The sequence below is a fragment of the Anomalospiza imberbis genome, chromosome 22 (genome assembly GCF_031753505.1).
Source record: "Anomalospiza imberbis isolate Cuckoo-Finch-1a 21T00152 chromosome 22, ASM3175350v1, whole genome shotgun sequence".
In the NCBI taxonomy this organism is placed as follows: Eukaryota; Metazoa; Chordata; class Aves; order Passeriformes; family Viduidae; genus Anomalospiza; species Anomalospiza imberbis.
In genome coordinates this window covers 6,251,870-6,269,112 of record NC_089702.1, presented here as the reverse complement: position 1 = coordinate 6,269,112, position 17,243 = coordinate 6,251,870, and the positions used below count along the sequence as shown (strand labels likewise).

The window sequence follows — 17,243 nt, the reverse complement described above, 5'->3', positions numbered from 1 at the left end:
GAGGGGATGGTTGGCAAACTGCTGGGGATGAAGGGGAGGGATCCACTGGTGATGGAATGAGGAGCACGGTCACTGATTTTCTTAGAAGGCTGAAGCTGAGGTTCTTCAGTGTTTAATTTCATTGCTTTCTTTGATGCAAGTCTATCTGAGCCAGCTGAAACAGTCACCATCTCCACTGAGGCTCAGCTGTGCCTCTGGGGGAGCTGCAGATTGAGCTGTGTGGGTGACAGGAGCTGTGATGTGGCTGTTGAGAGCTCAGAACTGGCTGCATGTGAAATCCGTGTCGTGGGTGACCAGTGTTTGATGAGTTTTTGTTGGGACAGACGTTTGTGCCACGCTCAGAAGTGACTCTGAGACTGGCAGGGCATCATTCACATGAAATCAGCTGAATTTGGGGAGTGATGAGTGTAACTGACCCTTCTTGACTGTGTTCACACCGATTCATTTAATGGTTGGTTGTGTCCATTAATTCTTGTGTCCAGAGTGCTGAGGGCAGGTTCTGATCAGAGCAGGGCTGTGAAATTTGGGGATCTGGGTGTGGCACCGTGGTGCCCAGCTGATGTGCTCCTTCAGGAGATGCACTACCAGGAGCTGCTGTGGGAACGAGGCAGCTTAGTTATCCTCAGGAATACTTTTTTATTTATTAAACAGATATTTTCTCTTTACTAAACCAATCTGGTTCTGGTGAGAGCAGGTGACGGAATTACCGGATTTGGGTTGGGAGGGACCTTAAAGCTCATCCAGTGCCAGGGACAGGGACACTTTCCACTGTCCCAGGGTGCCCCAAGCCCTGTCCAGCCTGGCCTTGGACACTTCCAGGGACCCAGGGGCACCCACAGCTGCTCTGGGCACCCTGTGCCCACCCTCACAGGAGAACTCCAAGGTCTCTTGACCCCTTTTACCCACCACAGAGGTGTTAGGAAGTGTCTGTGATCCCACTGGCAGATTTGTGAAGCCTCTCTGTGTCTGTGAGTTGAAGGGGTGGTGTCAGTGGGAGAATTGATGGTTTTTTTGGCTGAAGTAGGCGGCAGTGCTGAAGGGGCAGTGGGCAGAGCTCCGTGGTTCTCAGCATTCCACCCCAAACAAGGAGGCACAGGGAACCCCGTTATCCCTCCTGCTGCATCCATCTCCACGTTTGCCTCCCAACACACAGCTATTAATAAACCTTTCATTTTTAGAGCAAGAAACGAGCTGCATTCCCCTCTCTGAAGGCATCTGTCACATCTCTGGGAGCGCCGTGTGGAATCCTTGGCGGGCTGAGATGCAGGGAAGGTTCTGGAGATGGGAGCAAACCCTCCCCAGCCCTGCTGACCTCGAGCAGGGTCTGGCTCTCTCCTGAATCCTCTGCTCCCTTCCTGTTGTGTCCATCCCAGCATGGCCTTGCCTTAGTGCTCCTTGCTGCTTCCAATAGTCAGTGACTTTCCACAAAGAATTATTTTTAAGGCCAATAAAAAAGGCCCTTCTCTGAATCATCAGGAATTGCGAATCTGCTTGAATCATGGGAAGTTTTCCAAGATTTTTTTCCCCCCCCCCACCACTCCAGCAGGCTTTGCATCACAGGTCTTTGCTTTTGCGGCGTGCACAGGGACGAATCAGCCGGTTCCTTTCCCCTGCAGGAGGACACGGTGATCTTGGTTTGTCTAAGGAAACTGAAACTGCATTTTAACAGAGCAGCTGAACCTCCCAGCACCTGTAAACTGATATCTAAAGGAGAAACAGTGTGACCTGGAAACAGAACCGTGGCACAGGGAGGCACAAGTCCTGGGTTTGTAGCCCAGCAATGGTTTTGTCCAATGTGCTGCTCTTTCCTCTGCTCAGTTTCATTTTGCAATATGGGAGTCACAGAATCCCAGAAGCTGGAAAAGACCTCCAGGATCAAGTTCAGCTTGTTCCCAGCTCTGGACACGTTCTAGCCCCTGAGTGTCTTGAAGTGAGGGGTAAGTCATGACTCTGAGGAGAGTCTGGAATCCCTTTGCTCACAGGTAGCAGGTTTAGGAGCTGCTTTAGCTCCTGTTTGTCTCTGTATAAGGACCAGAAATAATTTTTTCATGGTTCTTTGTTTTACAACTTGTAATGGCCTTCCAGTTCCTGGCCTGAAGAGCAGACAGGGGCAATAGTTGCCCATTTTAATTATGGAAACCCAAACCATTCCAATTAATATATCCAAAAGGCAGGTACATGAACTTCCTCGTTCACATGTGCAAACAAAATTCAGGGAAACCCCCTGTGTGAGCAGCCCCAGCCATGGGAGCAGAGCCTTAAATCCTTCAGTGTTTCTTAAAGACATCAGGACCATCTTCCTCTTTCGTTCCTACACCCTTACCAGGATTTCCATTTTGAATGTTTTTCCATCTTCTGCACCTCTCTTTCCTTCTGATCCATTTGTGGCCCAGCCCATTCCTACTAAACAGCTCCTCACCCTGTTCTTTCCCTCTGGACTTGATATTTGCCAGGCTGGGGCCGTTCTCCTCAATTCCCTGGAATTTCCAGTTCCCTCGAATTCCATCCCTGCTGCAGAATGCGGTGAAGGTGCTCCTGCTTCTGCAAAGGCTCCAGTTATGAGGCAGCAGCAGGTCCCTGGATATTCTGTGAGTTGAGGCTGTGGATAAGTTTAGGTGGATGGATTTCAGTGGAAAAAAGGAACAATGTCCACACGCACGTGACATTTGAGGCTGGGCTGGGACATCTGAGGTCACCTATGGCTGCCAGAGAAGCACCTGAGGATCTCTCCAGAGCCTTCGTGCCAAGGGAGTGACTTGCAGCTTTGTCAAGTCACATGCCAGCTTTGGAAACGGGCCCTGTGGGTCCAGAATGTCACCTTGGCCCAGGAAAATCACAGGGATGTGAGGGACCAGCTGCAGGAGGCACGTCTGGCCCTGGAATGTGCCTCAGGAGCCTTGGCCCGTGGTGTCTGCAGGGAGAGGTGGTGACTCTGCAAGGTCACGACACCATTCCTGGGTTTGCATTTCAATGAAGTCACCAAAACAGAGGAAAGGGTCAGAACCATCCCAAAAATCAGCTTTTTATTCTTATTTCCAGCGTCTCATTGCCTTTTCCAGGTCTTGAGTGCTTAATGTTGTTTTTTCTTCCACTCTGCCTCTCCAGTTGGCTTCAAAGGAGCAGGAAAAGTGAGTGTGGAAGGGAAAGAGTGAAGAAAGGAGATTGGATTCCCTGGCAGTCGTGTTCTGCAGTCCCCTCCAGGTGTTGGAGGGAAGGCAGAGCGTGGTGGAGCTGCTGGCTGAGCGTGGCTGTTGGTGCTGTGGATCCAGGCATGCAGAGCTGGGATCAGGGAATGCCAAGTGTGGAATCTCTGCTCCCATCTCCTGAATAACTGCAGCCCACTCGTGGTGGGGGAAAGGGTGGAGAATTATTTCTGGCCAGGAGGCAGAGTGGATTTCCTTGCGCAGAAAACTTAAAAATCAGGAATTCTCTCCAGCAGCTCCGCATCCTCCCGGGGCTGGGGCAGCTCTGCAGGTGGGGTCTCACCTGAGCAGGGCAGAGGGACAGACCCCCCTCCCCTGCTGGGGACTCAGCCCAGGCTTGGGGGGTTCCTGGGGCACCTCAAACCTTCTCCCCAGGGCTGCTCTCAGGACTGGTTGTGTCTGTAATTCTTCAGCCCACAGGGTGCCCGACTTCGCAGTAAATTCCTTTTCCAGCAGCCCCGGCGGCTCGCTCAGGGCGCCACCAGGAAGCCACCGCTCTCCCCTGCTCCACGTCGTGTCACTGCTGCAGGAATGTGCTCCCATATGTTCTGAGGCTGTTCCTAAAGCTGTTTGCTTCTGAAATCTCCTGCCCACTCCCCCTCACTCCTCAGCCATTACAGAACTGCTCAGTGGCAAACCTGCAGGAAGCAGCAATGTTTTAAATCTTGCTGGAGCTGGATGATTCTTGCCATCCCCCAGTTGGTTCTGTTGCTCTCCCAAGCACAGTCATCATTTTGCAGATTGATTTTTATGAAAGCTTCTCTTTATGAAACCTATTTCCAAGGTTTCTGGTGGGTCCTGATGAACTTGATGGAATTTAAAGAGGATGGAGTTTTTTCACAGCTCTAACAACAAATGGAGGCTTTGGGAAGTCCTACCAGACAAAACCATCTTCTTAAACTGACTGCAAAATACCTTTTTCCAGGTACCACCTTCCTCTGAGTTTTGAGCTTTGCTTCAGCACTTCTTAAAAGCTCTTAAGGATGTTCTTGGCCCAGATCCAGAAAATGTTTTAAGAGCTTGCAGCCATTTTGACATGGAGTTTTAATATGTCAGCAGCAGAACAGAAAACTAAGAGAGGATTTAAATTGCCAAACACTTCTTGGCTTTTGGGCTTTTCTTTCTATTGACGAGACCAAGTGGAGATTTACTCAGGATTTTAGGGGGTACCCAGGGGAATGGTGGATCTCAGAACTGTCGTAATCCATGAGCAGACTGGAATTCTGGCACCTCACTGCTGTGAGGGTTGTGCTGAAAGGCCCAGGGATGATGGGCTTTACAGGCAGGAACAATTCAGCAAGTTTTGTGGTCTAAAAGGGGAAAGTTGGGCAGGGCACAGGGAGAAAACAAGGAACTGCCTTAAGTACAGTCCCAGAACAGGTGAGGGATTAAGCAGGAAGAACATGGAGTTCATGTTTGGTGGGCAGAGGGATGAAAACTTAGATTTCTTGATGGAAAGGGTGGTCAGGTGTCGCTATATTCCTTGTCTCTCCTGGCCCTGGAGTATCCAAAGCCAGGTTGGACGGGGTAGGGGGTGGAATGGGATCGTCTGGAGGACATTTCCAACCCAAACCATTCCACACCTCCATGGCTGTTGTTCAGGAGGTGGAATGGGATGGTCTGAGGGACATTTCCAATCCAGACCATTCCACACCTCCATGGCTGTTGTTCAGGGGGTGGAATGGGATCGTCTGGAGGACATTTCCAACCCAAACCATTCCACACCTCCATGGCTGTTGTTCAGGGGGTGGATTGGAATGGTCTGAGGGACATTTCCAATCCAGACCACTCCACACCTCCATGGCTGTTTTTCAGGAAGTGGAATGGGATGGTCTGAGGGACATTTCCAATCCAAACCATTCCACACCTCCATGGCTGTTGTTCAGGGGGTGGAATGGGATGGTCTGAGGGACATTTCCAATCCAGACCACTCCACACCTCCATGGCTGTTGTTCAGGGGGTGGAATGGGATGGGATGGTCTGAGGGACATTTCCAATCCAGACCATTCCACACCTCCATGGCTGTTGTTCAGGGGGTGGAATGGGATGGTCTGAAGGACATTTCCAATCCGGACCATTCCACACCTCCATGGCTGTTGTTCAGGGGGTGGAATGGGATCGTCTGAAGGACATTTCCAACCCAGACCATTGCACACCTCCATGGCTGTTGTTCAGGGGGTGGAATGGGATGGTCTGAGGGACATTTCCAATCCAGACCATTCCACACCTCCATGGCTGTTGTTCAGGGGGTGGAATGGGATCGTCTGAGGGACATTTCCAATCCAGACCATTCCACACCTCCATGGTTGTTGTTCAAACTCGGTTGTCACTATTGGACACGAAATGGGTACACAGAAGCTTGGTAAGTTCAAAAGGGAAAAAGAGCCAGTTTTATTCAAACATCTGGTATTTATAGAATTCCAAAGGTGACCGTGGATTGGAGGATGGAATTACCACCTCTCCAACCACACCGGTCCATCAGTTCTCTCCTCCCACAAAGAAGAATGCAAAACAATCATTATTTACATGAACAGTGCGTGAGAACCCCAGTAGAAATATGTAACCATTATCAGAGGGCTGAAGAAGTTTTATGAGAGCTTTAAAACTTTCAAAAGAACTGTAAAAGGAAACTTAACACTTTTAAAAATCAGGGCACCAGTCAGGCATTGGAAGGGGCTGCCCAGGGAGGTTTGGAGTCCCCATCCCTGGAGATGTCCAAGGAATGACTGGACACTCGGCACTCTGGGCTGGGTGATTGCTCACAAGTTGCACTCGATGGCCTTGGAGGCCTTTTTCACCCTCAGGGATTGGGGGATTCTGTGTTTTTTACAGCAGGCCGTGCCAAATTCCCGAGTCAGGCCTTGTGAAAGTGGCTGTTGCACGGGATCCCTGCCGTGTGCCGGGACCAAGGGCTCCCAGCCTCGCGTGGGGCTGTTCCCATCCACCCAGCCCAGCTGAGTTTTGGGTTGTTCCCCCTCCCTGAAGCCACACACACGTCCCTGTGTCTCCAGGGGAAGGATGGTTTTACTCCTGGCTTGCTGATTTTGGCTGAACGAGCCACAGGCTCCTGCCTGGGGATTTTTCCCATGGGAAATGGAGACACAGTGGAACTGAGGCACCTCTCAGAGCTGCCGAGTGGGGTTTGGGAAGTTCCTGTCTTCTTCCAGCTCCCCTTGTCCCACGTAATGTCCAGCACGGTCCTGCTGCAGGGTTCATTGCTCAAAAGGTGTGGGAGAGTGGGGAGATCCTTTTTAAAGAGATTTTAAAAGGAAGGGGGTGCGAGTCCTGGAAAGTTTGTGGTGTCAGGGAAGGGGGGAGAGCTGATTCCTAGAATTGGGTGTCCCCTGAGCGCTCTGTAATGGCAATTTTGCAAAACTTTGGGCCTTTTAGGAGGTTTGTCCATGCCAAGGTGATCTGGTCATTAATTCTTGATGCTGCAATTTAAGATCTGTCCAGGGCTGTCTTTAAAGTGCTTTTGGTGGAGGATGCATTAGTGGTTCTGCTAACAAACCTTCCTCTCTTGGTGCTGAACCACAATCTGATTTTGATTTCCTTTGCAAATAATTTAGTGCTCAGTGGTCTAATTTAACCAAACGAGCTCAGATATGTTGTTTCATTGACGAGGAAAATGACAAATTTCCTAAGAGTGAGTCTCCTGGGGGAGCCTGTGCTGGCAGAGAGCCCTGGTGGATTCCCTGGGGTTGGGCTCTGAGCTCGGGGCTGTGCCAGCCGGGGGTTGGAGACAGGAGTGAGTCCAGCTGTGCTTTGGGGCCATCCTGGAGAGGCTAAAAATGGGATAAATGCTGCCAGGGAAAGGGCTTTGTGCACACAAATTGCTTGTTTCCCTGGCTGGGATGCTGCTGATGGTTTGCCCCTGATGCTCCTGGTGCTGCTCTCTGCAGGGAGATGGACCAGCAGAATTCTGCCCCACGCTCACATGGATCATCCCACAGGTTCTTAAGGAAGAAATGGACCTGGAATTCATCCCACAGGTTCTTCATGAGGAAATGAACCTCACATCTTAACCAGCTCTGTAGGGAAAGGCAGTGAGACCCAGGCTGTGCTGGGCACGGCGGGTGACCTGTGTCTGCTGGGCTGGGGGACGCTGCCGCCTCGTTTTGGTCCTGTTTGCCTGCCAGCCTCGGTTCAGGGATTTGCGGCAGCAGGATTTGTTGTGGTTATTTGGGATGTGTTATTTGGTTATTTGGGTTATTTGGTTATTTCACCTGTGGGGAGTTTTGAATCGGTTTGAGACGAGACCTCGGAGTTGCTTTCAGTGGTGCAGTTTGTTTTCTTATTTTCTGTGTAAGTACGAAGGGTGAGTCCGGCTCACACTGTTACAGCATAATTCAGAAAGTCACAAGACCCTTAGTTACAAGTCCTTTTAAAGAGTTATTAACCAGTGAAACACTGCTGACAAAGATATTTATGTTCTTGACCCAATCCTTAAATATTTCATCTTATAGACCCATACTAGAGTGTAAACTTTCTTAGCCAATATATAATAATAATACAGGTTTGTTACAATAATAATAATAATAATATAGGTTTGTTACAATAATAATAATAATAATATAGGTTTGTTTATGATATGTATAATAATATATGTACTAAACTCCTTCTTTGCTCTGTAACTACTTTAATTTTTTCTACATCCTAAACTCTAAAACTTTGAACTTTACTTAGCTTAATGTGTCTATACTTTAAATCCACATTCTCACCCTAACACTTGAGTTTAAAGGCCTTTTCCGAGGTCTGAGATCAAATCCCGTGTTTAATTTTAAATTCTAAGAGCTAATTTGTTAAATTCTGAGAGTTCTTTGCATTTCAGGTTCCAGCAGGGAAGGAGGCTGTGCCAGATCTGCTCCCGAGGCTCTGGGGACCCCAATTCTCATCCTTAGAAAGGAAGAACGGGGTGTGGGAGAGGAGACAGGGGCTTGGCTGGGAGCTTTGGCTCCTGCCCTGAGACCTGGAATGAAATGGATTTTTGGAGCAGAATTGCCCCTGGTGTCCTGGTGGGTGATGCCCGTGATGCACTGCTGTGTTGTACCCTAATGGGAGCTTCATAAAGGAAATACTAAAAAAAAACCACCAAAAAATGCTTTTTTTTTAACCTGAAATTCTGTCTACTTTGTGCAATTCCCGCTGTGATTTTCCTGCATTAACTCTCTCATTCATAAGCTTCATAAAGGAAATATTAAAAAAAACCTAAAACAACAAAAAATGCTTTTTTTTACCCTGAAATTCTGTCTACTTTGTGCAATTCCCGCTGTGATTTTCCTGCATTAACTCTCTCTTTCTCTTTCTTTTTTTCTCTGCAGACCTTTGTAGTACTAAACAGAGGGAAAACACTCTTCCGATTTAGTGCCACACCTGCCTTGTACATTTTAAGTCCTTTTAATCTCTTTCGAAGAATAGCTATTAAAATTTTGATACATTCATATCCTTTTTATGCCTGGATTTCCTCGGTGGATTTGTTGAAGTTCTCTTAGCTGTTGTCTTTTTGCTGATCTTTTCCGTTTGTTGGAAAATCCCTCGGCATGCTCTCTGTTGCCCGGTTCACAAACACAAATGCCAGTCCTGCACCTGGAGGTGTGGCCTCAGAATATGCAAAAAAAATCCAGATTTTTACTGGAGGAAAAAGCAGTTCTTTAGCCACACCCAGTGAAGGGGAATTCTTTATTTTCCCCGTTCACACGCGCGGATGGGTTTTGGAGCAGATGTGACTGAAGGTGAAGGAGAGTTAGGCTTTAAGAGCTACTGAAATGGTTCAGCTGAATTAAAATATAAAGAAATAAATGCATATTATTCTAGGTGACATATATGTAATATATATTCTAGTTACATATTATTCTAGGTAAGATATTACATAGAAATAAATAGAATTATTACCTGGAGAAAAGCCACAGCCCACCTCGTCTGTAATTAGACCCTGAGGAATTTCTTGCTCTTTTGGCACCTCTAAAGCATCCTCCTTAACGGCAGAGCTCCTCCAGAACTGCAGAGCTTTGCAAGCACCATCTGATGGTGTTATTGGCAGAAAAATAATGGATTTATTGACCGAGCTGCTTGGATTATTCTGTGTAAAATACATGTCGCAGATGTAATATGTACTCTATTTTCGTATTATTCTAGGTAAAATATTACATAGAAATAAATAGAATTATTACCTGCAGAAAAGCCACAGCCCACCTCGTCTGCCCTGAAATGGTTTTGGGAGTGAAATAATCTGGATTTCCCCACTCTGCTCCCAGTTCAGGAGTTGCTGAATAGACGGACTGGGGGACACTTTTCATTTAGGGCTCTGAACTGAATTGCTGAGACATACCAGAAAATAGAGCATTGATTTATATAAAATGAATTTCAAAAGTAAATTACATTTAAATCAACCAAAAAAATTCAAAAACGGGGACACAAAATGCCAATTACGTAGTCATATATACCATATATATATATAAAGTATATGAAATTTAAATCAACCAAAAAATTCAAAAATGGGGGCATAAAATGCCATTTATGTAGTCATATATACTATATATATATATATAGAGTATATGAAATTTAAATAAACCAGAAAATTCACCAAATGCTGCCAGAAAATGCCATTTATGTGGTCATTTATGTTATATAGTAGATATTTATATGTAGTTATATAGTTATAGCTATATAGAATGATAGTTATATAGTTAAATATAACTATATATTTATCTGTAGTTATATATATATAATATATATTTATAGTTACATATGTAGTATATATATAACTATATATATAGTTTAGTTATATATATAGTATATATACTAGAAATAGTATTATAATACAGTATATTAAAAGAGATAGTATGTAAATATTGTATATAATACAGTGTGTATAGCATATAGTATATATGTTATGTAGGCTATAAATAGTAAATATAATTCAGTATATTCAAATATATAGTATATAAATATTGTATATAATATAGTGTATATGTTATGTAGGATACAAATAGTATCTATAATACAATATATGAATATATATAATATATTCATATTGTATATAATGCAGTATATTCAAATATCTAGTATATAAATATTGTATATAATGCAGTTCATACAGCATATTGTATATATTATGTAGGCTATAAAAAGTATATATAATACAATATATTAATATATATATAATATATTAATAATTTATATAATAAAATGTATATAGCAGATAGGATATATGTGATGTAGGCTATAAATAGTATATATCATACAATAAATTTATATATATAATATATTAATATTGTATATAATGCAGTGTGTATAGCATATATGTTTGTAGCATATAAATAATGTACATAATTCAATAGATTACTATATATACATAATATAAATATTGTCTATAATACAGTGTATGTAGCATATAATAGATATGTTATGTAGGATGTAAATAGTATATATAATACAATAAATTGATATATATATAATATAAATATTGTATATAATGCAGTTCATACAGCATATAGTAAATATGTTATGTAGGCTATAAAAAGTATATATAATACAATATATTAATATATATAAAATATATTAATATTGTATATAATAAAATGTATATAGCAGATAGGATATATGTGATGTAGGCTATAAATAGTATATATAATACAGTAAATTGATATATATAATATATTAATATTGTATATAATGCAGTGTGTATAGCATACTGTATGCATGTGATGTAGGCTATAAATAGTATATACAATACATTAATATATATATATAATATTAATATTGTATATAATACAGTGTATATAGCAGATAGGATATATGTTATGTAGGATACAAATAGTATATGTAATAATAAAATAAAGTAAAATGAAATAAAGTAAAATAAAATAAAGTAAAATGAAATAAAGTAAAATAAAGTAAAATAAAGTAAAATAAAATAAAGTAAAAAATAAAGTAAAATAAAATAAAATAAAATAAAATTGAGTAAAGTAATATAAAATAAAATAAAGTAAAATAAAGTAAAACAAAGTAAAATAAAATAAAATAAAGTAAAATAATATAAAATAAAGTAAAATAAAATAAAGTAAAAAATAAAGTAAAATAAAATAAAATAAAGTAAAATAAAGTAAAAAATAAAGTAAAAAAATAAAATAAAGTAAAATAAAATGAAGTAAAATAAAGTAATATGAAATAAAATAAAGTAAAATCAAATCCAATTAAGTGAAATAAAGTAAAATAAAATAAAATAAAGTAGAATAATATAAAATAAAGTAAAATAAAGTAAAAAATAAAGTAAAATAAAGTAATATGAAATAAAATAAAGTAAAATCAAATCCAATTAAGTGAAATAAAGTAAAATAAAATAAAATAAAGTAAAATAAAGTAAAAAATAAAGTGAAATAAAGTAAAATAAAATAAAATAAAGTAAAATAAAGTAAAAAATAAAGTAAAATAAAGTAAAATAAAATAAAATTGAGTAAAGTAAAATAAAATGAAGTAAAATAAAGTAAAATAAAAGAAAATAAAGTCAAATAAAGTAAAAAATAAAGTAAAATAAAAGACAATAAAGTAAAAAATAAAGTTAAATAAAATAAAATAAAGTAAAAATAAAGTAAAATAAAATAAAATAAAGTAAAATAAAATAAAATAAAGTAAAAAATAAGATAAAATAAAGTAAAATAAAGTAAAAAATAAAGTAAAATAAAATAAAATAAAGTAAAATAAAAGAGAATAAAATCAAATTGCGTGAAGTAAGGTGAAATCAAGTCCGGTGCCATGAAGTGCCGTGAAGCGCCGCGAGCCGCGGCAGGCGCGCGCTGTGTGGAGCAGGAGCCGCCGCGCTTTGTCCTTGACTGGGCGCACAGTGTTCAGCATGATCATCATGTGCACCATTCTGACCAACTGCGTGTTCATGACGTTCAGCAACCCGCCCGAGTGGTCCAAGAACGTCGAGTGAGTCTGGGGCTTTTTACATGTTTGGGGGTTTTTTGGGGTTTTTGGGGTTTTTTGGGTTTTTGGGGTTTTTTTGGGGTTTTTTTGGGGTTTTTTTTGGGGTTTTTTGGGTTTTTTTGGGGTTTTTTTGGGTTTTTTTGGCTTTTTTTGGGCTTTTTTTGGGCTTTTTTTTTGGGGTTTTTTTGGGGGTTTTTTTGGGTTTTTTTGGGGTTTTTTTGGGTTTTTTTGGGTTTTTTGGGGTTTTTTTGGTTTTTTTGGGGTTTTTTTGGGGGTTTTTTTGGGTTTTTTTGGGGGTTTTTTTGGGGGTTTTTTTGGGTTATTTTGGGGTTTTTTTGGGGTTTTTTTTTGGGGGTTTTTTTGGGTTTTTTGGGGGTTTTTTTTGGGTTTTTTTGGGGTTTTTTTGGGGTTTTTTTGGGGGTTTTTTTGGGTTTTTTTGGGGTTTTTTGGGGTTTTTTTGGGGGTTTTTTTGGGGGGTTTTTTTGGGTTTTTTTGGGGGTTTTTTGGGGGTTTTTTTTTGTTTTTTGGGTTTTTTTGGGGTTTTTTTGGGTTATTTCGCGGTTGTTTTCTGGGGTTTTTGGAGTTCTTTAAAACATTTTATTTCTTGGGTTTGTTTTTGTCTTTTTCTGTATTATTCTCTTTTGCTTTTCGGGTTTGTTTTTGGTCTGATTTTATATTTCTGTTTGGTTTTTGTTTGGTTTTTTTTTTGTGACTTTTTGGTTTTTTAAAAATATTTTAGAGCCTTTTATTTAAACCAAATATAATAATAATAATAATAATACAATTACAATTATAATAACATAATAACAAAATTAGAATATAATATGATATAATACTAATAGAGAATTATATATTTTTATATGTTATGATACAATATAGTAATACATTATTATATCATTATATAAGATATAATAATATAATAATATCATTAGAATACAATGTGATATAATACTAATACAGAATTATATATTCATATGATATAATATAGTAATATATAATAATACAATAATTCAACAATGTAATAATATATTAATTTAATAATATAATAACATATCATGATATAATAATACATCATTATATATTTTATTATTATATTATTATATTGTTATGTTATTATATTACTATGTTATTATGTTATTATTATATTATTATATTATATTATTATATTATATTATTATATTATTATATATTTTATTATTATATTATTATATTATTATTATATTATTATTATATTATTATATATTTTATTATTATATTATTTTATTATTATAATATTATATTATTATATATTTTTATTATATTATTATGTTATTATATTATTATATTATTATGCTATTATGTTATTATATTACTATGTTATTATATTATTATATTGACATTAATAGAAGATAGAATTATTTTATATCATATTATATCATATTATTATAATTATTATAATACTTAACATAATTATAATGATTATAAGAATTATAATAATTATAATAACGCGATTGCAGTCCAAGCAGATACACTTATCATTCACCTGTTTTCCACCACTAAAAGGACATTTCTCCGTGGCAGGTACACCTTCACCGGGATTTATACGTTTGAATCTCTCGTGAAAATCATTGCCAGAGGTTTCTGCATAGATGGCTTCACCTTCCTGCGGGACCCCTGGAACTGGCTGGATTTCAGCGTCATCATGATGGCGTGAGTTGTGTTTTTCCAGGGATTTCTGTGCCTGGGAGGGGACGTGGCCTGAGCAGGAGGGGGTGGATTTGTCCGGAAAAAGGAGGTCGAGGAAAACCTCGATGGACCCCCTTGGTTTTCCCAGGGAAAGCTTCGTCCTGCTGGGATTTCAGCTCGGAGCTGCTAACAGGAGTTAGTGGAGTTGCTACTGCAAAAAAAATAAACAACAGGATTTTCTGAAAATTGGAAAATTGCCTTGATGAGTCCAAATTTTAGGTGGCTCTTGCACCAGAGGGACAGATCAGCATAGGAACCAAATATCTTTAAATTCCAGTCTCTGCTGCTCCTTCCTTGGGCTGTGCCTGGAGGTTGGACTGGGATTAATGACCCGTTAATAACCTGTTAATAAGCCATTATTGACCCATTTCCCATGAAGCCGCAGTGTCAGAAAGGAGACCTTTGATTTTCCTTCCTCTTTTATTTTCTCCTCTGCTGGATCGGGCTGATACTGAGGATCATGGGCATGTCTGAGTCACGTCAGGAAATTCCTGGTTTTTATTATCCTGTTTTTTCCCATATTTTCCATTGGAAAAACTCCTGGTTTTTTCCATATTTTCCTTTTTTTTTTTTTTTTTTTGCCCTGAGCTGATCCTGGCTCAGACTTAGTCCTGCTGATGGACACCAGGTCTTTGTCACTGGTACTCCGAGTTGCTGGTGGAAGAAATATTTTTCCATGAAAAGCCAATAACCAGCAGCTCCCAACACTTGAATTTTTGCTCTTTTTCTACATTTTTTTGTTTATTTAAATGATATACAAAGAATTGGACACTGTCAATGAAAAGCCAATAACCAGCAGCTCCCAACACTTGAATTTTTGCTCTTTTTCTACATTTTTTTGTTTATTTAAATGATATACAAAGAATTGGACACTGTCAATGAAAAGCCAATAGCCAGCAGCTCCCAACACTTGAATTTTTGCTCTTTTTCTACATTTTTTTGTTTATTTAAATTATATACAAAGAATTGGACACTGTCGATGAAAAGCCAGTAACCAGCAGCTCCCAGCACCTGAGTTTTTTGAAGCCCTTGAGGCCTTTCTGCAGCAGGAAAAATCCTGAATGTTGAGCATTTCTTTGCTTTTGCATACCAAGTTTCTCCCCAGGCAGCACAGAGGAAATATTCTCTGAGCTGGAGTAAAATACAACCCTGTTACTAAGCCTCTTCTCCCCTGTGTACCTTGGGTTTTTCTGCTTGGAAAAAGAGAATCAAACCTTCCTGTGGCTCACAAACAGACATTGAAGCATAAAGGATTAAAAATGGAGGATGCTAATTAAAATGAAGGATGCTAATTAAATGGAAGGATGTTAATCAAAGCGGAAGATGATTATGTTTTCTTAAAAAGCATGAAGTGAAGCGAATATACCTGAAACCCCTGATCTGAGGTACAGTCATGGAGTCATGGATTGGTTTGGATTGGGAGGGACCTTAAAGCTCATCCAGTCCCACCCCTGCCACGGGCAGGGACATTTCCCACTAGCCCAGCTTGCTCAGTGTGGTTTTGATTTTTAAAAGTGTTAAGTTTTTTTTTTTTAAATAGTTTTTTTTAAAGTTCTTTCCAACCGCACTGGTCAAACCAGCAGTCCATCAGTTCTCTCCTCCCACGAAGAAGAATGCAAAACAATCATTATTTACACGAACAGTGTGTGAGAACCCCAGTAGAAATGTGTAGACATCGTCAGAAGGCTAAAAAAGTTTTATGAGAACTTTAAAACTTCTAAAGGAACTGTAAAAGAAAACTTAACACTTTTAAAAATCAGAGCAACAGCTCAGGGTGGTGTCACCAAATCTCCTCAATGATTTGGCATTTTTACAACTGCCTTCTTCTGCAGAGATTCAAAGTTTCAAATTCTCTCTAGGAGTGGTGTGGAGTTTGGGGCACCACCATATGGAAAACATCTGAAGCTGTTGGAGAGGGGACGAGGGGATGGGGCAGGGTCTGGAGGAGTGGCTCAGGGCTCTGGGGAAGAGAAGAGGGGAGAGGAGACTGAGGGGAGACTCATGGGGGGCTGCAGCCTCATCCCGAGGGGCAGCTCCGATCTCTGCTCCCTGTGACCAGGGACAGGACACGAGGGAACCACTGCAGCTCTCTCAGGGGAGGGATATCGGGAAAAGATTCTTCTCCCAGAGGGTGCTGGGCACTGCCCAGGCTCCCCAGGGAACGGGCACGGCCCCGAGGCTGCCAGAGCTCCAGGAGAGCTTGGACAGTGCTCAGGCACACGGTGGGAGTTTTGGGATGTCTGTGCAGGGCCAGGGCTCGGACTGGATGATCCCTGTGGGTCCCTTCCAGCTCAGGACACTCCATGATTCCAGCTGAGGATGGATATCCAGCCATGTACCTGGGCAGGCTGGTTGAGGAGCAGAGAGACTTAAAGCTCATTTTACCCCTGCACCTTTGTCTCTCTCTCTCTTCAATGCCAGCTCTGAAGTGTTTTAAATCTCAAGCTGTTTCCTACAAGCAGACAATTTATGCGAAGGAAGGTGACCCCAACGGTGCCATTAACTCTGGTTTAATTCTGCAGGTATATAACAGAGTTTGTAAACCTAGGCAATGTTTCAGCTCTGCGCACTTTCAGGGTTCTGAGAGCTTTGAAAACTATTTCTGTAATTCCAGGTAAGGCGGCCCCGGTTGGTGTTTAGCTGTCGGGTACAGGCCCCTGTGAGTGATGTATTGCTTTGTCTGTAGTTGTTGTTTTATTTTGGTGTGTGTTATTGTCATGGTGTTTTTTGTGTGTGACCTCCCTCATTGCAGATATGTCACAGAGTTTGTGGACCTTGGGAATGTCTCAGCATTGAGAACTTTCAGAGTTCTCCGAGCTTTGAAAACTATCTCTGTAATTCCAGGTGAGAACCATTCAGCATTAAAGGCTGGGCTTGTGTGTGTCTCCTCTCTGTATTTCCCCTCCCCTCCTGCACTGCTCATTCCTCAGAAATGGCACTGGGATTTTTTTGGATGGGATTTGCAGTCTGTGTAACAAAGCAGTTTGGAATCAAGGCTCCTGGGCCATCAAATTATGGCTGTTACTCCATATTTTCTGTCCCTTTGTATGCACATTTCATACTGATCTCTGAGACTAAAGCCAGGCTTCAAAGTTTAATTCCAGATGAAAAGGATCAGGCTCCTCCTCAGGCTGAACAGTTTCTGGCTCAGGGACTCGACCTGTTATTGTCAGTGGTTTTGGAGTTGCTTTAGGAATAATTTTAGAAAGCAACAGAACAAAACCCAACCAAGATTAAAACCATTTAGCCCATTTCCTGTGCCACCCCAGAGCTGGACTTGTCAGGACCACCCTTCCCAAATCTGCTTCTGGACTTGTAACTCAGCTGGGTGTCATGGGGTGAGCAGTGCCCTTCCTTTGGGACACCATGGAGACACCATGGACTGAG

At 40.7% G+C, this 17,243-nt stretch overlaps 1 protein-coding gene across 3 annotated transcripts in view; it reads left to right on the top strand.

Moving 5' to 3' along the window:
• The window catches only part of SCN8A (sodium voltage-gated channel alpha subunit 8), a 67,370-nt gene that overhangs the window by 10,417 nt on the left and 39,710 nt on the right, over positions 1 to 17,243 (top strand). The window contains exons 3-6 of one of the 3 annotated variants that reach the window (XM_068212379.1): positions 8,525 to 8,644; positions 12,046 to 12,134; positions 13,692 to 13,820; positions 16,609 to 16,700. In XM_068212379.1, coding sequence (XP_068068480.1) covers positions 8,525 to 8,644; positions 12,046 to 12,134; positions 13,692 to 13,820; positions 16,609 to 16,700 — 430 coding nt within the window. Of the gene's footprint in view, positions 1 to 8,524; positions 8,645 to 12,045; positions 12,135 to 13,691; positions 13,821 to 16,378; positions 16,471 to 16,608; positions 16,701 to 17,243 lie in introns of all 3 variants that reach the window. The other 2 variants (XM_068212377.1, XM_068212378.1) reach the window with 2 other exon arrangements.